Source organism: Emys orbicularis, chromosome 16 (genome assembly GCF_028017835.1).
Source record: "Emys orbicularis isolate rEmyOrb1 chromosome 16, rEmyOrb1.hap1, whole genome shotgun sequence".
NCBI lineage: Eukaryota > Metazoa > Chordata > Testudines > Emydidae > Emys > Emys orbicularis.
Genome location: NC_088698.1, coordinates 32,870,112 through 32,891,600, shown reverse-complemented (window position 1 = coordinate 32,891,600; position 21,489 = coordinate 32,870,112). Strand labels below are relative to the sequence as shown.

Sequence of the window (21,489 nt, the reverse complement as noted above, 5' to 3'; positions counted from 1 at the left end):
GATGGTCCTTGCAGAGCTGTGCAAAGTACCATGAGTGTGAGATGGGTTAGCAAAGCCTCCCTCCCGGCTGCTTTCATGGCCAGTTTCATGTCTGGGGAGAGCCCCAGCTGGCAGATGCATTCAAACAGCATCCAGTTTGCCACCGTCAGTGACCTGACAATGTGTGTTCCAAGTGACTAGGCCCACTCTGGAGTGTGTGTGCATAGCTACCAAGATTTGGGCAGTTCTCTGTGTGACATCTATGCAAATTATATAATACGTATAGGGGGTGTTACAATTTCACATAGTATAACTTGTTTTTACCTTTTTTCTTAACCCCCCCTCAACCATTCCCTCCCCCCAACACAACACACCCTAGGAAAGTACGTACCAAAATACATATTAAAGGAGTATTATTTAGGTCGCAAAGTCAAACACTTGAAAGTTAAGAAATGCCAGATGTAAGGAACATTACTGCTGCCCCTGTTGTTTATCCAGTATAAAGAATTTGGCACATTCAGTCTGAAAGGCAGTGTGGTCAAGCGAGATTTGGGCTCTGTTGCCAACTCTACTAAGTGTCCTTGTGCAGCCACAGTGACCTCTCTGTGAACTAGGTGAGTGATAGTTTCCTTCTCCGGAGATCAGGTTTGAGGCCTTGGTTAATAACAAGGCTGGTGAAATACACAGAAATACAGTACACTCTGGAGAATCTGGGCTACTACTCAGCCCTCCTGCCTCTCGGCACAGTGCACTCTGCTGCAGGGGACTGTGTGTGGTTCTTGTTTCCTCAACGCTTTACCCAGCATGCAGTGTTGAATGAATTTAGATAGAACATATGGGCCAAAGGTGTTAACATGGCCCCAGTCACTGTCCAACATTAAACAGTTCTAAACAAGGTTTGAGGTATCCAGAGACCTCAGTCTGCTTGGTACCATGGTGCAAACACCAGTAAAAGTTCTTTTAAACTTTTATTAAAGACACAAGAAAGACAGAAAAAAGAGTTCAAACATTTGAAATGTAAAGTATTAAGTCAGGCTTTCATTTTACCAGCATCCCTTGTTCCCTTTCCCTTTAGCTGGAGTGAGTTTTTAAAAGGAAAAGCCCCCTTGTTGGATAGTCATTTAGGTGGTATCAAAGATGGTAAGAACTGTTCTTTTATCAGAAAAGAGAAGAAGTTAGTTAAGATGGGTTGGAGCTGCCATCATTGCTGTTGTTGTTAAAGTCCAATCCTGTTTCCTGAGAAAACAAAACAATACAAACACACACAAAAGAGAAGAGAAAGGAAGGGAAAGAGAAAATGCAGTTTCTGTCTCTGGTGTTGACTTTCACTTGCAACCTCATTGCTTGGAAAAACACAGGCCCACCACATGGTTTACAAGCCACTCCGAGACCTGGCAAACTTGTACCAGCATAAGGCTGTTTAGGGCATTGCTTTTATCCACCTCTTTCTAGCCACAGGCATACAACAGTGTTGCAAAATATACAGTCTTGGCCAGCTAAGCCAGACTCTTATTAGAAGGAAAAAGGAGAGGGATAGGAAAAAGAAGAAATAAGATGGGGAGTCCTTTTCTTTCATGGGGGCTGGGGGAGAGAGAGACAGTCTCCCATCTGACTAGCCAGTGGAGGTGGCAGTGTCATCTGGGTCTGGTCAGGAGGAAGGAGGTGGAGGATGGCAGCCGTGATGGTGAAGTTCACTCCTTCCTCTTCTCGTCTTCCAGTCAGCCAGCATCGGCCTCCATCTGTGCCCATATTTTCCACCCAAAGGTCTTTTTGAATAAAAAGCCAGAGGAAGTGATGATGGGCCCAATTTTGACACCAGCAGGCAGGCGGAGCTGTGTGACGCTCGGCAGGTCTTCACGTGTGCCACGTTGTAGCTTGTCACTGGCCCAGGGTAGCGGGTTGTTAATTATTGATTGAGGGCCGGGGCATGGATGGGCTCATAGGTGTGTCACGCTCTGCTTGCTATTGGCAATCCTCCAGGAGGGGGAGGAGCATGAGAGGTTACAGAACGAGTGGGAGGAAGGAAAGAGAGTGGGGGGGAGGGATAATTTGTGTGTAATCCTCCATCGGAGCATGTACCTTTGACCTCCCAAACATGAGGAAGAGGCCGTGAGAGGAGTTGCCCCAACTGTCCTGGCTGAATTGCTCTGCACGCAGGGCAGACATGGTGGACAAGCTGTCAATATTAGGCTGAAGTCCCACTGGCACTGCCTGTAGTTTCTGTGAGGCAATGTGTCCTAGTGGATAGAGGATTGGATTGGGACTCCGAAGACGTTGGTTCTATTCCAGGTTCTGCTGGGTGACCTGGGACAAGTCCCTTCCCTGCTCTTTGCCTCAGTTTCCCCATCTGTAAAGCGGGGCTAATGATACTGACCTGCTTTATGACGTGCTTTGAGATCTGCCTACGAGAAGTGCTAGATAAGAGGGCCTCAGCAAGACTCCCAAGGATGTGAGTCACACCCCGATGTGAGTCAGGGTTTCGCAGAGGCTCCTGTTTCAGGCTGTGGCTTCAACCCCCAGTGCCTGTTACAAGCTGTGGGATTTTGGTTCCAGGGTTCCATTCAGTAGGAGTCATGCAGCCAGAGCCCTGAGCAGTGCCCCCAGGGCAGAGGAGTGGGGTATTCTCTTCTTGACACTGGGTCGCCATGGAAGAACAGAACAGACCTTAGGCTGGGGAGTTCCTGTCCTCGGCCCAGGTTCTCCTCTCACCCCCTCAGTGTTTACAATGAAGCTGATGCTGTGCTCTGCCTTACTGACCTTTCTCTGCTGTTTCCTCCTCAGAGCCTGCGCCAGCAGCGAGACAGAGAGTGAAGCTGGGGACATCATGGACCAGCAGTTTGAGGAGATGAACAATAAGCTGAACTCAGTAACTGATCCAACCGGCTTCCTGCGAATGGTCAGCAGGAATAACCTCTTCAACAGGTGAGAGCTGGACCCGGCACCCAGCAGGACGCCCCTGTCGCCAGCCGAGGGGTGCAGCCAGCACAGCAGGGAGATGCTTCATTTCTTGAGGGGCTTCTCTTTGGTGTGTAGGATTCTGCCTCCTGTCATGGAACAAATGTGAACTCGCTCCCCAGGGGTGCAGCTGAGAACAGAGCTGTTCAGAGTAGGAGCCATGTTCTGTGATGTGCTGCCCCTGCCAGTAACCTCCCTGATGCTCTGCTATAAGGCCTCTTAAAAAGGGTGGCAGAGGAGCTTGTCAATGCTACGTGCACTCCACAGCCTGTGAGTGTGCATGTGTGTCTGTCATTTCACCAAGCAGCTTTCACTGCAGTCCCTGGTGCTTCCCAGTGCGTTAGGTCTGCATGGCAGGTCCCTGGTGCGCATGAGGAATCTGCTCTTCTCCCCTCCCTGGGATACACATTGGCTTTTTGTCTTTCTACCCTTCCTTTCCCTCCCCTGTTAATTTAGTTAGACTGGGAAAGGCTTGCTCTGAGAGGAGGATCTTGCACTGCGCCTTGACATGGGTCAGACTGGATAAGTCTGCTTCCATGGCTGGTTCCGCTCAGTGAGTTTTCTTTGGTGCTCGGGTGCTTTGTCCTGAAATTGTGAATTGGAACTAGTGCTTGGGGAGACGCCAGCACAGCATGGAGCGTGTGGGGAAGGGATGCCCAGCGAGGTGCTGGCCCAGCGTGGAGCACAAAGGAGGGGTGCTTGGTGGCCTGTCAGTGAGCAGGCGGCCATTGTACGTGAGGCTTGCTTTCCATCCTAGATTCGGCTTAGGGGGGGTGTCTGGCATAGCTGCTAGAAACTCAAAGGAGGGAAAGCCCTGCTAGGTCCTCGAGGGGCTATGGCAGTGACATGGCCATATCCCCATGAAACCCAAGACCTCTGCACAGCCAGGTAAGGAGAGGGGCAGTGAGTGGGGCGTGTGACTGCCTCGCTCACCAAGAAATACAACGCTGGCCGGGGCTTTGTTGTCATCTGAGCAGTTAGGTTTTGGGGCCATTGTGGACCATGTTTCTGGGAGGGGATCAGAGATTTTCAGGCTCATGGAGTGAGCAAGAAGGGAATTGTAAGTAAGGTTAAGGTGTGGCTCTGTCCCAAGGAGCAGTGGCAGGCACTCTGATAACCTCGCCCTGCCCTTTGTCCCCATCCCCTCCCATGTGCGCTGTTCTGGACTAACGGAGAATCTGCAGATAGAGCTCGTGTCTTCGTCCCTGAGGCATGGAGTGAAGAGCTCTCTGTTTGTTTGCCGACTGTAGTTTCTCCTGGAAATGTTTGCTTCCCATTAATTTTAACTACGTCATTAATTAGCTGGGGAAATTATAGCACGGTGCACCAGCCGCCCAATCTTTGTTCATTTTCTGCGTCTTTGGAACTAGCTCAGGTCTCAGCCAGCCCCATCTCTGCGCTGATTAAACTGAGTCTGAGTTCAGGGTACATCGACACCTTTGCAGCTGGAAAGGAGTCAGGCCGGCTTGCAGTGTTTAATGTGACTGCTGGAGCACGTGAGCTAGGACAGAGGCTCCCCGAGTGTGAGCCTGGGGCTGAAATGCTGGCACCAGCATCGGTCCGTTTCCCCTCTCAGAATCTCCATTTGCTCCCATTCAAACTTCCCCAACAATGATGACCAGGGCACCAGTTGGGGATCAGGAAGGCGTTCCCTGGGGGCTGCTGGGGGACTTGCCTGTTTTCCACACTAGCTATGCCCTGTGATTGCAGGAGGGCGATGCGCATCAATTCTATATCCGGGCTCACTGCCAGTCAGTCATGTGGTACCTCAATGTCTTTTCTGTCACGTGGAAGCCAAGTGCATCTTCAGGTGTGTGAAGTGAGTCTCCTGGGAGAGGCATGGGGACTGCCTTCTATGATGAGATAACTGGCTCTGTGGATGAGGGGAAAGCAGTGGACATGATACTCCTTGACTTTAGCAAAGCTTTTGATATGGTCTCCCACAGTATTCTTGCCAGCAAGTTAAAGAAGTATGGGCTGGATGAATGGACTATAAGGTGGATAGAAAGCTGGCTAGATCATCAGGCTCAACGGGTAGTGATCAATGGCTCCATGTCTAGTTGGCAGCTGGTATCAAGCGGAGTGCCCCAGGGTCGGTCCTGGGGCCGGTTTTGTTCAATATCTTCATTAATAATCTGGAGGATGGCGTGGACTGCACACTCAGCAAGTTTGCAGATGACACTAAACTGGGAGGAGTGGTAGATACGCTGGAGGGTAGGGATAGGATACAGAGGCCTAGACAAATGGAGGATTGGGCCAAAAGAAATCTGATGAGGTTCAACAAGGACAAGTGCAGAGTCCTGCACTTAGGACAGAAGAATCCCATGCACTGAATGGATGGATCTAAACTGTTCTCAGTGGTACCAGATGACAGAACAAGGAGTAATGGTCTCAAGTTGCAGTGGGGAAGGTTTAGGTTGGATATTAGGAAAAACTTTTTCACTAGGAGGGTGGTGAAGCACTGGAATGGGTTACCTAGGGAGGTGGTGGAATCTCCATCCTTAGAGGTTTTTAAGGCCAGGCTTGACAAAGCCCTGGCTGGGATGATTTAGTTGGGGTTGGTCCTGCTTTGAGCAGGGGGTTGGACTAGATGACCTCCTGAGGTCCCTTCCAACCCTGATATTCTATGATTCTATGACTCCAGGAGCTGACCTAACTTCCTGCTAGTGAGAGATGTGAAGTAGGAGGCTGCGTTTCCACCTTGAGCACTGGAAACGATCTGTATCTCCTTGCTGATCTCATTAAATATATTGAGATCCAGTAGAATAGCAAACTACCCTTCTGTGGCCTGTGTGAGACCCCACCTGCTATGTGAATCACTTTTCCTGGAAATTAGGGAAATCCAGGGGAGTTTTAGTGACCGCCATAATCTTGCCACAGCCATTTGATTCCTGGCCCAGGCTTGGAAGCGAAGTGAGAGTAGGAGCCAATGCTGGGGTTTGACTGCCCTGTGCTGGCGTGGCTAGGCCTCTTCTCTCAGGTCAGCTCCTGACAGAGAATTAAACGAAGGGTTGTGCACAGCGGGGAGGGCAGAGGGAGCTTTGTAGACCAGTGATGCTTTTCTGTATTCAGTATTACTGTACTGTGTGTTGTGGACTGTGCAGCTGGTGCCACGTGACACACACAGCCTGGGACAACGGGGAGAGCTTGCTCCTCACACCCCAGTTTGAGCAAGGAGTCAGGTTAAGTTCTACGTGACAAAGAATTAGGCTGGAAGGAGAGAAAATGGGAATGGACAGTGTTCCCACTCTTGCTGATGCCCAGAATGAACAAGGGATGTCTGGCCTCTCAGAGAACACTGTGGAACACTGTCCATTCTCATTTTAGGCTCTCAGACTAAAATCAACTGACTGACTCAAATAGCGAGCAAGAATGAAAGCCACCGTCTATTTCCCCAGGGCATGATTGCTAGTCTACCCAGGCAGCATTGGCACGTTAGCGCCCCCTGCTGGTTGCGTATGTGCCTGTGAGATGCAGAAGCAAAGGGCAGGGTGTTGTACAGAAGTGAGGGGGACTATATGCCTTTTAACAGGAAGCTGTAAAACCTGAGGATACCCAGCAGCAGGCACTAAGCTAGCTGAGACGTCAGCCACATCTTCTGCTCCCAAGTTCCATCCTGGACCTGAGAAACCTTTCCAAGGACAGAACATTACACTGAACATAAGAACAGCCGTACTGGGTCAGACCAAAGGTCCATCTAGCCCAGTATCCTGTCTTCTAACAGTGGCAATGCCAGGTGCCCCAGAGGGAATGAACAGAACAGGGAATCATCAAGTGATCCATCCCCTGTCCCCCATTCCCAGCTTCCCTCCCATCAGTTCCCACCCAGCTCTACAGCTTGGCTGCTGCCCCCAGAGTCCTGTCTGAGTGGTGCCAGGCCCCGAAGCATGGAGGTGGGATCGGCAGCCTAGTCTCTGGTGTTCCCTGTGTGACCCTCTCCCCCACCCAGGGTCACACTGCAGTCCCTATTGGGCCTGCCTTAGACCAGATCAGTGGGAGGTGCAGCACGTGATCTCTCCCCTTTTCTCTAGGGAGCTTGCAGGGTCACTCTTGGGCCTCTTTGAGGGCGGGAGCAGAGTGACACTGATATGCAGTCACCTCCACACCCTGGTTTGCACTGTTCTCTACCCTTTCTGGGCAGGAGCTCCCTCATGCAAAGGATGAGCTCAGCAACACTGCAGAGTCTGTGCAGTGTTGAGGTATTGTCCCAGGCATTGGGGAGAACACACTGCACACAGCCAGCCCAGGACCACTGCGGCTCAGACCTGCGGGTAGGCAGCAGCAAGCGCATCGGCAGAAAACCGGCCCCAGGACCCTGTAAATGGGACCCGTGGCCAGGCCTTCTCACTGACACCGAGAGCTGCTGGGATGGGGAGTGTGTGCACTCGAGAGAGGGGGAAGTTGGCAGGTGCCAGGTCTCGCATGTCACGCACAAAGGAGCTTTGTCCTTCCTCCCCTTGTGCGGATTTGTTCTCCTCCCGCTCCAAGGGTTTGGAAAGTGAACAATTTATGTTACTGCTTTGGATTTGGACTAATAAAAAAAATCTGAGTGGTAAACTGATAAATCCAAGTCTGCCTGGCTGCAAAACCCTTTCAGGATGGAGACTTTGCCGATTAGAGTAATCAAGCCGCCTGTAATAAATGTCTGTTATAATTATTTAATGGTGAGAGAGAGAGAGGATAATAGTGCCACCTGCTGGCACATAGCTGCTTTCTGCAATGCCGGGACATTACTCCTGTGAATAGCCCTCTACACCCGTCCACCCCAAAGAAGCAATTGGACATCCCAGTCCTGTGGAGCTTGGAGGTGTAGGAGTGGAGTGATGGGGCCTGGGTGGAGCTGGGGAAATATCACTTGGATTTCCTGAATTGATTTTAAAATCTGCACTTTGCAAAGCATGAGAACAGTTAAACTCCATGAATTGAGATCAGCTCTCTCAGCCAGCACAATAGAGCCAGGGAGCAACCTGGTCCACTGGGGCAAGCACAGGGCTAGGGCCAGTCCTAGCTCTGCCACAGACTTATTGTGCGGCCTTGCGCAAGTCACTTCCGTCAGATTATCAGATGTGCTGAGCATGCATAGCTCCTGTTAGCTCCCATCACATGACTCAGGCCCTTTCAGAGATGGGAATAATCTCTCCCTCCCTCGTTCAGGGGCTGCGAGGATGAATTAGATCATCTTTCTGTGGAATGTTGAGGACCCAATTCTGTGCACAGTTTTGCATCTGTATTTGTGTATGTGGTTGCAATTGCACATGTAAATGGGGAATTGTGCGCACAGTCAAGCGTCTTGCAGGCACAGTCCTGATGCCTGAGCATACATGCGCAGTTCCAGGCACAAGCAGACCTCTCATCTTTGTAAAAATGTAAGGGGAATTTTCAATGGCTCAGAGAGCCTTAGGGTGCTAAATTAGGGCTCCTAATTGCCATTTGAAACATCTCCCCTTTAGGCCCTGAATGTAAAGTGCAGTTAATGCTGAGCAGCTTCCTTCCTTCCGGGAATGGAGTGCAGCCCGCCCCAGGACATGGGCTGTGATCTCAACAGTCAGGGGGCTAGGGAGGGAGAGGTGTTAGTCACCACAGTGGAGTACGGTCTCCTCGGGTCCTGGGCCGGAGCAATTGGGGGGGCCCCCAGCGCCAGAACTGTGGCCCCACCCCACCCCTTCCGCCTGCAGCCTCGCCCCCATTCCACCCACAGCCCTGCCCCATTCTGCCCCTTGCCCCACGCCCACTCCTTCCCCCCCTCCACTGTGACCCTAAGACCGGAGAAGCTCTGTGCTGCTGCCGGGGCCACGGCGGGGAGCAAGAGCACTGGGGCCACAGCAGGGGGAGATTTTTCCTGGGGCCCCTGGGCACAGCCCCATGGGCCTGTGCAGTAATCCACCTCTGGTTAGTCAGAGTCAATGAGATGGGAGGGTGTTTCTCAGGGGCAGAAGGAGTGTTATGTGTTGATTCTGTGGCTTCAGCATACTAGCCTAGTGTGTAAGTGTACAGACACAGCAGGGATGCATGTTTCACCCTTCGCAGGGTATATAATCTACTGAGAAAAATCTATGCTAATAACAGAGGCTTTGTTAATGTATTTCACTGGATTGATTGGCCTGTCCATTAGGAACTTACTTTGGCTTTGATTTCCTGGGTTTCTGAGTACTTCACACTTCTGGCTTTTGTCTCTGTCATCTGTTGATAGCACTGTGGGTGTGGGTGTGACCTGCACAGAGAAATGGGGACATTCAGCACAAGGAATAGAAACATGCAGCCCTGGGAAGAGAGGGTGGCAAACTCTCTTCAGCTTCTTTGTTCCACAAGGGGCTTGAATAAAGACGTTGCAGCCCAAGTGTGTGGCATAGTTTTACTTTTAGCCTAATAAGTGGATGCAGATTTCTTATCGCAGCCCAGAGACCGCCAAAGGCCTGGCAGGCTGGGTGAGAGGGCTGAGAGGCAGGGTCCCAGAGCAGTCAGAGGGGTGGAGGTGAGCTGAGTGGTGACTTCACAGCACCTCAGAACAATTGTTTCATGACTGTGAAAAGCAGGTCCTGACAGTAACAGTGTGAAGCTGTGCTCTCTGCCCATGTAGCACAGGGGGCTGGCAGGAGGCCAGGGAGTGTGGGTTTGGGCGGAGGTCCCACATGGCCGTGGGGTGCATGCGGGTGTGTTTGATGGAGTCGCCGGGTGCCTGTACAGGGTGTTTATGGGGCTTGTTGGGCAGAGATGCTGCCTGCCCAGGGGACGGCTGGGGGGACTGGGATTCAACAGAGCTGCCCTGTGCCCTGCAGGCGTGGTGGGGGGAGGCTTGTTTGGCAGGAATACTGTGTGTCCCTAAAGTGCAGGAGGGGTGTTTGGCGGAGGGGCCGTATGCCCGTGCAGCACGTGGGGGGAGGGGCTGTTCGGCGGAGGGGCCATGCCCCGTGTGCGGGGGAGGTTGAGTCCGTCCCCAGGGTCTCAGCACGGAGCAGCGTGGGAACGCCAGCAGGAGAGGGAGCATGAGCGTCTCGCTGGGGTTGTAACTCGCCGCGCCGGGCGGGGTCACTCCGGACTCCAGCAAGGGGATGGTTCGTGCTCGGCTCGGCTCCCAGTGACCGAGGACTAGGTGGGTGCTGCAGGTGCTGCTGGCCAGCTGCAGGCAGACGTGTCTCTGGGCTCTGCCTGGAAGGGAGAGCCACACACTCGGCTTAAACACCTTCCTGGGACTCCGGCGGGCCTGGCCAGAACCCAATAGTTCAAAACCTCCCTCTTGTTCTCTGTTGGGTGCTGTAAAGGCCCAGGCAGAGCTCATATCCCCCTAAAGACTCCTAGTCCAGTGATTGCACCCAGGCCAGCCGCTGGCCATCAGGAGCCCTGGCATCCACTTCCTTCCTTCTGCTGATCCTGGGGAGGAGAGGGCAGCGGAGGGCGGGGAACCTCACCCAAGATGGGAATGTGGATGGGGCCTGGCACCCTGGTGCTGGGAGGCTGTTCTGTCCACAGCGATGGGAGCTGGGGAGGCACTGCGGGAACAGTGCAGCTGGAGCGAAGAGGCCCAGGGGAGACGAGAGATGCCCTCCAGGTGGAGGTGGAGGAGTCACAAAGACGAGGATCTTGAACTGGATTCAGGGTACAAAGGGAAGGCTGTGGAGGGCTCAGTGGGGGAGTGATGTGCTGAGTTCTGGGGGGGCCGGAAGAGAGTCTAGGCAGGAGATGGCTAGAGCCTGGATAACTGCAGGAGCTGTTGGACAGTGGGGTGGGTCTCACTTTCAATACTAGTACATGTTGTGCAGGAAAGAGCCCGGCAGGCTGGGGAGAAGCAGAGGATGGCCCCGGGTTGTAAGTCTGAGTGGCACGGAGGAGCGTGTCAGGCTGCAGCCTGCTGGAGGTCACTGCATGCTCAGAGAAAGCTGACTCAGAACAGAGCTAGAGGCGACTGACCTCTTTGCTGCGTGCAGAAGGGGCTGGCAGGAATCCAACTCAGCAGCCCCTCTTGGGCCAGGTCTGGGGAGAAGGGTTTGGTGCAGTGGCACTGGGGCATTGTGGGGGCACAGCTTTGGGTGCTGGTATTTGGGCATTGTACAGTGGCACTAGCAGTGCTCATGTCTGGACCTCAGCCACAAACCGCAGTGCCGGCTAGTGCAGAGGGAGCAGCTCTAAGGGCTGGTCTACACTAACCCCCCCACTTCGGACTAAGGTACGCAAATTCAGCTACGTTAATAACGTAGCTGAATTCGAAGTACCTTAGTCCGAAGTTACCGCGGTCCAGACGCGGCAGGAAGGCTCCCCCGTCGATGCTGCGTACTCCGCTCGCCGAGCTGGAGTACCAGCGTCGAAGGCGAGCACTTCCGGGATCGATCCGGGGCACTTCCGGGATCGATCCGGGATCGATTTATCGCGTCTTAACCAGACGCGATAAATCGAACTCAGAAAATCGATTGCTTACATCCGGACCCGGATGTAAGTGAAGACGTACCCTAAATGTCCAGGCGATGGTTGGGAGAAGCAGCAGTTTGTGCTGCCCCCAGGGAGTAGGAACGAGGGAGCAGAGTGTCTCCCAGCAACGAAATGAGGTGGCAAAGATGGAACACCAGCCAGGAGACGAACCTGCAGGGCCATGGATTGAGGAGTCCACCGAGTTTTTGTCCTGCACTCACTTCAGGAGAAAGCTGGAGTCTGAGTGCTGGGGCTGGGAGGCTGAGCACTGAACTCCCCCCTGAAAAGTGCTTGGGTAACAGGTGTGAGAGGGGCCACTCACTGATCCCCGGGATGCCCATGTCCGGCGTCTGCTCCCTCCTGCCGGCACTAGGGCTGGGTCCCAGAGCACCTGATTCCCTTTGGTCTGCTGTTTGTGTGTGTGTGTGGCCGTGCGTATCCTGCGGCTGTTTCAGGTCAGATTCCAGTGCTCTGACTGGGCCCGACGGAGAAATGCTGTGTGACGCTTTTGGCCGTGGGTGCACAGGACTTACCCTGGGCCCAGTGCTGTCCGCTTGGCTTAGGGGGATGTTGGGCTTTCTCAGGGTCACTCTCACGGCTGAAGGACGCAGCTGTGTCTAACTGAGGCTGTAGCCCCCAGTCAGCACCTTGCTGGCTCCCAGCCCAAGGGGAGGGAGCTGTGCCCCCTCAGGGAGGCGTTCATCTGTATGGGGCCTTGCCGACTAAGGGCAGCAAGCACAGGTGTCTGCCCAGTGCTCCCTTTGTCGTGTTTGCCTTTTGATGCCATCTCAGATTAATTGGTGCCTAGCGCCAATGTAAATCTTCCTGCGGCTGCAGGCGAGTCTTAATGGGTCTCACGTTCGCCTGCACACAAGTATGTAATTAAGTGCTTTGAACAGCACTTTGGGACATTTGATTCTGTAGAGAAACTCCATAGAAATGTAAGCTGTTGTTTGCAGCTGGTTCACCCTGCGGTTTCTCTCATTGTTCTGTGTGGTGTGCGACTGAATGGGAGAATCAAACCAGGGAGGAAAGCTGCTCCTGGAATACCAGCCTTTCCTGGGCAGGCATAGGGACTGGCTTGTGGGAAGCTAGGGTGATGCCAGGGCAATCCACTTCAGATCTCCATGCCTTTCCAGTTAACCTCTTGCTTTCCTTCTATCCGCAGGAGCTGTCAGAGCATGACCAGTCTGTTCAGCAGCACCATGTGCCCTGCTAAGGATGGAACATCCTCTCTTCCTAGGAGGCAGAGCAACTTCTCCAAACCCCCGCTACGTGCGCTCTACGACCTGTTGATAGGGCCCATGGAAGGGGTAAGTGCCTTGGTACAGGCAAAAGTCGCAAAGTCCAACTTACCAAAACTTTCTGGGGCCTGGAAAGGAAGAGGCTAGATAACTCATGGCTTGGGAACAAAGCACAGAACCTTTCACAGGTGGGTGCCTGGTTCCAGCGTGGGCCAGCTGGGTGACTGGATAGCTCAGGGAGTTGGTTATATGGAGCATTGCTGGGTTGAATCCAGGAGAGAAATAGCGACTGCAAGTACTTCCCATGGGTGGCTGTTCAGTGGACCCGACGTGAAATGAGTTTGGTGGATCTCAGTCCAGTTCCTAGTGGGAGACATGTCCATAAGTCCAGCACCACCACTTGGTAGCCTCAGCAGAGAGGCCAAGGGCGGATTGTTTCATAAAGAGTGAACTCTCTTCTCACCCCCAAGGAGATCCCTCTAGGACAGGGATCTCAGGGAGTGCCACATTGGTGGGGAAGCTTGCCCTGGTAATGCCTATGCTGTATCCATTCTTAGGATAAAGAGTGCCTCTGGGTCCCAGGCTCTCAGTCCAGGACCAGTCACTGTTACCTCCTCCTGTGACTTGTTCCCAGACAGAACCCAAACCCTACCGGCGTATCTGTTCCCGCATACAGCGATAAAAGAGCCCTCTGCCCATCCTCTTCTCTGTGCTTTCCACTGCCTGGGGCTGCGAGTGCAGCTGCATTAATGCATTCACTTACCCCAGGCTGGGGCGCTGTCTGAAATGCTGAGGGTGGGGGTTGTGCCTGCGGGTTTCCATGTAGGATTCCCACATGTTTGACTCATCTTGGTCTGTGCTGGTGGGTCTTGGGCGATGTGTGCAGAGTGAAACATTTTTCTTGACCCACCAGAAGAGGGGCTGGGCGAGGAGATGGGATCTGGAAAAGGGGGCAGTCTGGCTACAGGGTGATCAGCAGAATGGAGTAGCTGCAGGTTGAATTCAGTCCTGGCTCCCTCAGTGGGTAGCATCAAGAGCTCAGGCCTGCTTGCCAGGAGGGTCCCCACGCCCCTTTCTAAGGATGCTGGTAAGCGTGACATCCGCTGAGCTCTGACTGACTGAACGTCCTGTGCAGAGCACTCCCAGGCAGCTTGTCTCTGCAGGGGGCGGGAGAGGGGCTGACTATTACTATCTTCTTAGATTCCTCAGCTTTCCCCCATATTGTGTTTTTACCAGAGAGCCTCTCCAGGGCTCTTAATGTTTTTGCTGCCCATCTCTGAGCCTGTGAACTTCTGCTGCATCTTTTCAGAGCCAGGGTGCTCTGTGGCAGGGTGCCATGCAGCAGGTATGGGATGTGTGGAGTGTCTCATGCAGAGGGGTTGGCTGCATGCTGGATGTGTGATGGGGTGTTCCAGGTATCAGTTAATCACATGCAGAGAATCGGAAAGGTGCCACATGAAGCATAGTGCCACGGTGGTCATACGCAGGAGCGCATCACATGGAGCGGATGTAATGAGATGTCACACCATTGGTATGGAAGGGAATTCTACCAGACTAACCAGATCTGACACCACTTGGGCTAGTGCCTGAGCTCCGGGTGAGGAGTCCGGGGGCTGGGATTCTAATCCCAGCTCTACCAGCGACTTGCTGAGTGACCGGGGCAAATCACGTCCCCTCTCTGGGCTCCTGGTTTCCATCCCTTTTCAAACTGTGAAGAGGCTCGAGTTAGTGATAGATGAGAATCGACACCCGAGGTGAAATGCGGAACATGTAGCAAGCAGGCCAAGGGTAAAAGAAGCTTGAAATAAAGAAGCCTTTTGCTAGTCATTCCCTGACCTCTTTGCATGTGTGCGGGATCTTTGCTCTCCCCTCGCCTGCTTGTTGTATATTTGGCCTATAAGCTCTGTGGGGCAGGGCTCATGCTTTACTCTGTGTTTGTATCACACCCATCCGGATGGGTAGGTCTAGGTGCTGCCTCAAACATAAATGACAATCTGCATAGTGAGGATGTTCCCTTACCCCTCTCCTGGGCCGTGCAGGTGGATAGCTACTGTTTGTAGAGCCCTGGAGTACGCCACCATGGAATTGCTGACTCCTAGCCAGTCGCTGCTGTTAACTCCTGCTTGTCAGCCCACTGACCTTGTACTTTCCAGGACCGACTCTAAGGTTGCTCCCCAGCCTTTCTGCAACTCTCCTTTCTGATGCTCCTCCTGCACCCTCATTAGATCCCCCAGAATTCCCTTCCTCAAGGCTGAGAGAGACCAAAGCTGATTCCTTTCCCCTCACCCCAGCCCAAACCTGGCTGTCCCCTGCCCTGCCGTCTCAACCTCAGCTCTGTACTTCCGAGAAAGAGGTGACCAGAGCTGCAGACAGCATTCTAACTAGAGGCTTATTGAGGCCATACTAGCTTGTCCTGATTTACACTCCATACCTATTGCAAAGCCATGTAAGTTATATCACCACGGGGTAGTTCTCATTTCCTTTTACTGCTGTTAAACAACGTGCAGACGGAGTCAGTGACTGCCCAGAGCCTGCATTCTCCAGTGCACTGCCATGTGAAGGGTGTTTTCACCCCAGGTTCTGTATATCGAATGGTGTGAGTCTGAGACCCGAAAGCCTCGTCCTCCTCTCCGTTCCCCACCCATCCCGCAATGCTGTGTTACAACAAGAGCCTGGCATAGTCAGTAGGAAAGTGCTAGCCAGGGCCCTAGGCACAGGCCGTGAGGAGACATGCTCCCTGCTGGGCACAGGTTGGGTTGCTGGCTGTGCTGGAGCTCAGACAGGATATTGCTGTCACTCTGGTGGTTTAGGGCACATGGTTGTGAGGTTTCTGGGCACTCTTGTCAGGCTGATCTTGAGTGTACAATGCAGGGAGAGCTGCTGGTGCTGGTGAGCGGGGGGAGAACAGGAGACAGCTGACAAGTAGAATCACACCACATGGTCTCATTGCTACAGCCACATGCTGTTAAAGGGCCCAACCAATCTGGGGTGCTTGGGAGCAGCACCTGCTGGGAATGCGGAGTGTGGACAAGGCAGGGCTTCTGCGCATAGGAGAGAAATCGCTCAAGAAGAGGACTGCACTTATCACGCACACACCACCGCTGTAGACAGGGAGTGACTTCAGGTGCCTGCTGAGATGTTTGCTGTGGGGTGTTTAGATGTGACAGAATCACAGTGACCTAAAGAGCTGAGAACAATTTCACAACAATGTCTTATCAGAGAGGAGAGGTCTGGGTTTATCTGCCAGCTGGAATTGTGCTGAGGCATCAGGAAAGTCTGCAGTGATTCTGCATAGTACATGATGGGGGCAGTAGCTGAGAGAGACAGACTGCACAAGCTTTGGGGGTTCACTGCAGGAAGAGTTAGTGAGGGGCACTGTCATCTCACCTACATTCCTGACCTCTCTTGCAGGAGGGATTTAATTGGTGTATTTTTGTTACTCAGAGTAGTGACACCTATTCCCTAAGAGATGCAGGGAGCCTGTGAATGTCAGAATCCTCTTTCCCCATTTTTCTTTTTCCTACAGGTCTTAGTTCTCCCACCTTATATGAAAGCCAGAGAGATAGCTTTGCTAGCTGGTACCCGGATTTCCCTGTGCAGCTGCTACGTGATTCTGTCCACTAGGGGGCAGTGCTGCACTGTCAAAGTGAGCCGACCTGGGAAGCCAGCTGCAGGTTTCCTAGACAGAATACAAAATTGTGTTTTCAGCCTTTCAATAAAAATATTGAAAATAAAAGTCTGAGATTATAAATCACAGACACTTCAAGACTAAAGAGATTAGCCCCTTTATGCAGTGCTCATAATTATTTGAACAACTGTCTTTGTTTAGCAGCTGTGATGTTGTTAAGGGCCTGGGTCAGAGAATCTGAAAAGCGGAATGGAATAATATTTTACCTTAGGCGTTACGCCGCTATTTGATTTAATTTTTGCTTAAGGGGAAAGCGCTGCCTTGGCGGCTTCCTTGAAACATGCTGTCCTTTGCTGTCAGGAAGGCAGCCACACTTGGACTGATCTTTAAGAAGTGCATAGTATAGTCGCGTATATCAGCCATCATGAAACATCACATCAGCTCCAGTCTGAGCCTCACAAGAGCTGGAGAGCCATTTGCACCTGCAATGCTGATGACAGACAATAGGCTACAAGGAGCAGCAGTGTGGCCTGCTGAGTTTCCAGATTGCTGGGGTCACTGCTACCCTACCTGAACATCAACTCTGGAGTGGATTCTCTGGCTCTGCCGCAGTCTGACAGCCCTGGGAACACCCACCCTGTGCCTCTCTCACACTTTTCAGTTGCTGTGGTATCTGGGTGCTGTTCTGATGCTTGGAGCTGCCTCCAAGCTTCTGGTTTGCCCCTGGTTGAGATGCTTGTGGTGAGGTGAGTGCAGACTCAGCAGTGATTAGGCAGGGGTGGGAAGGTGATTTCTGGCAAGCTGTCTCTTTGGTGCACAGTAATGGTAAGAATTCTCTATGAGATTTCCCAAGATCCAAACAGCATTTCTGGGGAGCTGCCCAAGCAGCCAGCACTGCCACCATCAGGGCTTGTGGGAAGATGTCAATGGTTTGGGTTTAGGTGTCACCAGAGCTTTCTCACTCTAGCTACTAACTCCCAGTGAGCTGTTTGACATCTAGAGACCTGGCTATCAGTTCACTGTGGTCAGCTGCTGATCCTTTGTAATTCAGGCACCTTAAAATGCGCTGTCCACTGGCATCCGTGGTCCACAGGAAGTCCCTGTATCAAGTTGTATTTGATTATCAAAGTCGTTTACTTTTCCTGTGACTCCAGTTATTCCACGTTCCTCAGGGAGGTGTGGATCTGGTTGCATGGCAGCACGACAGAGAGGGAGGGAATGTCTGAACTGTAGATTTTATTCTTTATACAGCTAGTTAGTAATTAATTGATAGCAGGCTTTACCAAGTGCAAAGTGTTATATCATACCCAGAACTTCAGACCACCTGGTGTCTGAGATCCTCAAGCAGGTTCCAGTGTCACAAAGCAATAACTCAACAGGGCAAATACAGGGTCCAACTCTCCCTTCTTGAGTCTCTAAGCAGACAAGATGAGGATAATTTTTCAGACATTAATGCTCTTTTCTAAAGCTGGGACAGCAGGGAGAACAGACACGTGATTGTGCTGGAGCACAATGCTGGCCGTCTGAGAAGAGAAACAATTCCCAGCCACCCCTAGGGAGTCTCTGGGATACAGGGTTATTTTAGAGAGAGTGGCTTTTTTGGCACATTGGTCCTGCCTGTACAAAGTGTTTCATAGCTGGAGGTGTAACTGCCATGAGCCTGGGCCCAGTGCCTGCCACTTTAAGCTCATCCGTACCCCCGTAACAATGCATGTAAATCCTAGAGAACATGGCCAGGATTCTGTAGCCTGATCTATAGATTATGTACTAATTACATTGATTACTTAAGAATTCCGAGTTATCACTTTGAAGGTGGCAGGTATTTGTCCCAAGATCAGGCCCAGTATTATTCAAATCACTATGTGCACAGCAGCAGCAACACTCTCTCTATAGGAGCTCTTCTGCATTTGCAAATAGTTTATTAATACATTTATCTCAGTCACAAACACCCCAACTCAGTAAGGTAGATAGAGATACTACAGAATGTCCATCTGCACATCATATACTCACACCATCTCCTGTAGAACAACCTGAAATGTCAGCCGTCATCTTCCGCATCACCATCACCTTCCCTCTCATCATCAGCGGCCATCATTCTGGCACCTCCCAGGGGCTACGTCTTTCTCCTACTGCCCGTAGGCTGGGATGCAACTTTTATAATAAGTTATGCTGATGCCACCATGTCTAATGCTCCTGTGGTTAGTCATCTCCGGATGTTTACTCATGTTTCTGTGGTTGGCAGGTGTCACTATGGTCAAAATCCCCCTTGCACACTTTATTTTCAGTTCCCCAAAACTCAGGGGTGACCATTAGATCATTTATCTGTGCCAAAATTCATGGGCCCCAAGCCTTATGCTAACTGCTGGAGGTAATGTCTCTCAGGGTACAGACCTATAGATTCCTTGCATTACCGCTGAATATAATGCAAACAGAATATGATGAAGGCAAGCTAGCCCTATGGGCTACAATTTGGAAGGCGGAACCTGCTTTCATGGAGGGGAGTAACGTTACTGGTGATGATTCCAGTGCGAGGCTCCTAACCTTCAGAGAGCTCTGAGAGGAGCCATTTGCTGGGTAGGCTTTCTGTACTGGCTTCTGCGAGGTCCTGGAATAAGCTAAATCTGGGAGCGGCACTCCAGCTTTTGTCCAAAGGACTGGGGCTAGGCTGGGAGTGGATCTCTAACAGGATCTCCAGTGTTCTTGGCACCTGCTATCTCCCTACAGCCTGAGGAGCATCATGGCTGGGCCCTGTGTTGTAATTTTATGGGACTGACTCGGGGTACCCTGTGGCTGCTGTCCCCGGGGTTAGGGGCTGCAGATAAAGGCTTGGAGAGCCTGCTGCCCAGCATTACATAACTAATCCTATGGGGCATGGACAGAGGTGGCAGACCATATATGCATCACCTCAGCAAATGGCAGCTCCGTCTCTGCTATCCAATCCTGTTACTGGCAGCGCCTCACCGGTGTCCATAGTGCAGTGACCGCTAAGCAGAGGGACCACCCAGACCAGCAGCTTGTCAGCATTTTAGCGGCTGACCCCCCTGCCGGTGCCCAATGTCTCAGTCATACTCCCAGCAATTCATCAGTCGCCAAGGCAAACAATTATGTGGCCTTTACAGCCACCGTCATATGCTGGGACCTGGAACCCCATGGCTGCCAGTGGTGCTCATGAGGTTGGCCTGATGCAGAGCACGGGATCCCATGCTTTGCCGTTCAAACCTTTGCCTCTATTGCTTTCATTGAACAGCTTCTTTTTGTTTCAACTCGCCCCTGAAAATAGCTCTTGGAGGTATGTGAAATGCAAATGAGCCTCATAATTTTATTTCTGTTTCCCTAACACACATGCAGCTATCATGAAAAAATATTAAACCCTGGGGGTTTCCCATACAAATGGAAAATTCTGCTAGGCACATGTCACTATGGCTTAGATAGTCTCATTATGTTGCCTGCAGCTAAAGCTCCCGGAGCAGTAAGTCAAACGGAATATATAAAAAAAAAACATTTCTGGAAAACAACAACCCCCTGGTGGGAAGCTACTGCTTGTCAACTTGGTCTCTGCAGAGAGAGGCAAGATTGAGCAGAGGCTGGTAAATTTAGCTGCAGAGCACGCAGGCTGGTTCACCACAGGCAGTGTGCAGGGGGAGGCCTCCCTCAAGGAGCCGTTGGTGCTTGTAAACAATATGTCAGAATGGAGAGGACATTTTTCTCAGGAAGGCTCCTGAGGCAGCTGGATGTCAGAGTGACTGACCCTGTATCTTTGTCTCCAATCGGTGGAGCAGGGTGAGCTATAGAGCTGCAAGGAGGGCAGGAAAAACAGCACGAGGTCAGTGACTATTTTTAACTCCTCTTAAAAGAAAATCTCTTTCTTTTCCTTCTGCCGTTTTATTCCCATTTCACATGGGAAAGTTTCTTGCTCTCGCTCTCTCTCTAACCGCCTACCTGTGTGTCTAGCCTGCCTCCTTTGTGTCTTACCCTTCCTTAGGTGTTGCTTTGCCTCCATCAGTGGATGGTGGCCAGAGGGAATTTAAGACCCTTATTAATGTTGCTCTGTTTTTGCTGTGGTCTGTGAGCTAAGCTTAGAGAATCCCACAGGAGATTCCTGTTACTCTTCAAGTCATCAATGAAGTGAGATCAGTGGGTCTCAATCTGAAGTACAGCTATCAATATTAAAAATTGCTGCATGTCATGACTAGAAATCTCTGCTCAGAAGAGGCCCAGGCCTGGGATGGGGGAGCTGTGGGTCAGGACAGAGGTGTATCATCCGAGCTGTTTGTGGAGAACTTGGCACAAGCAATAAAATGCACCAAGTCCATCTCTCCTAATGTACGCACATCCAGTCTTTTCCCTCCAGGTTCCCTGGTTACTCAGCACATGCAGGCCCAGTCATTGCAGGTTGCTTTCTCTAACCCCTTTTTATTCAAAGGGGTTTGTTTTTTCATTTGACAAGTCAGGCCATGAACTGTTCAGAAAGGGGAAAGAGACACTTCCAGAAAGGAGATCCTCCAGTTCAGTGGGAATGGGAGAATGAAATTGGCTCTAAATCAAGGAATCTAAAAAGGGGCAAAGTAAGTCAATAATTTGAGAGAGAGGCAGAATGTGAGTGTTATTCCTCCCAAGAACAATATATCTGTCTGGAGCCAGAGAGGTTCTCTAGGTTATTACCTATACAAATCAAGTCAAAATGTTTGAGAAAGCCATGTCCAGTGCTGCTTGTGCGGGAGCCAGGATTTTCATTAGGAAGAGGTAAATGTTTGGAGAGCTTGGAGTGTAATTCAGAATTCCACTCAGAATGGAATGGGGGCAGTTTTATCTTCATTTGCTGAGCAGCATGAGTAGCTGTCTTTTTCCTGTCAAAACAGATGTTCGCTATGTCTGATGGCAGCTAAAATGGTGTCACTCAAAAGAAATTATAGTCCTGAGTGCTGAGCCCTGGTCTCCATCCTGCCAGTGAATCCTGAACACCTGGCTCACGCTTGGGGAAGAACAAGAGGTCTCAAGGGAAATACAGCAACACATGTTGAACTGGTTAATTCCAAAATCAGGTCAAGTTGAAGCTAAAGTCCCATCTGGGCATGTGCTAAAGGCCTCCAGTTTAAATAAAATGTTGATTTAAAGGCCCATACTAAACCTGCTGCTCTAACATTGAGGCATCTGTTTGCTCAGCAATTTGTTGTCCGTTTTGTGGTTGAGATCAGTTTTGCTGCTTTTGGTTTGTGTGGTGTAGATGCTGTTTCAGTGCTTCTTGTTCCAAGCTGTATGTGATCTACAGAGCTGCTCACTTTG

At 51.4% G+C, this 21,489-nt stretch overlaps 1 protein-coding gene across 1 annotated transcript in view; it reads left to right on the top strand.

The window, feature by feature from the left end:
- Positions 1-21,489, top strand: part of TTC28 (tetratricopeptide repeat domain 28) — a 422,455-nt gene that overhangs the window by 376,946 nt on the left and 24,020 nt on the right. Inside the window, exons 13-14 of the mRNA XM_065417993.1 lie at positions 2,761-2,901; positions 12,503-12,647. Coding sequence (XP_065274065.1) covers positions 2,761-2,901; positions 12,503-12,647 — 286 coding nt within the window. The remainder of the gene's footprint in view (positions 1-2,760; positions 2,902-12,502; positions 12,648-21,489) is intronic.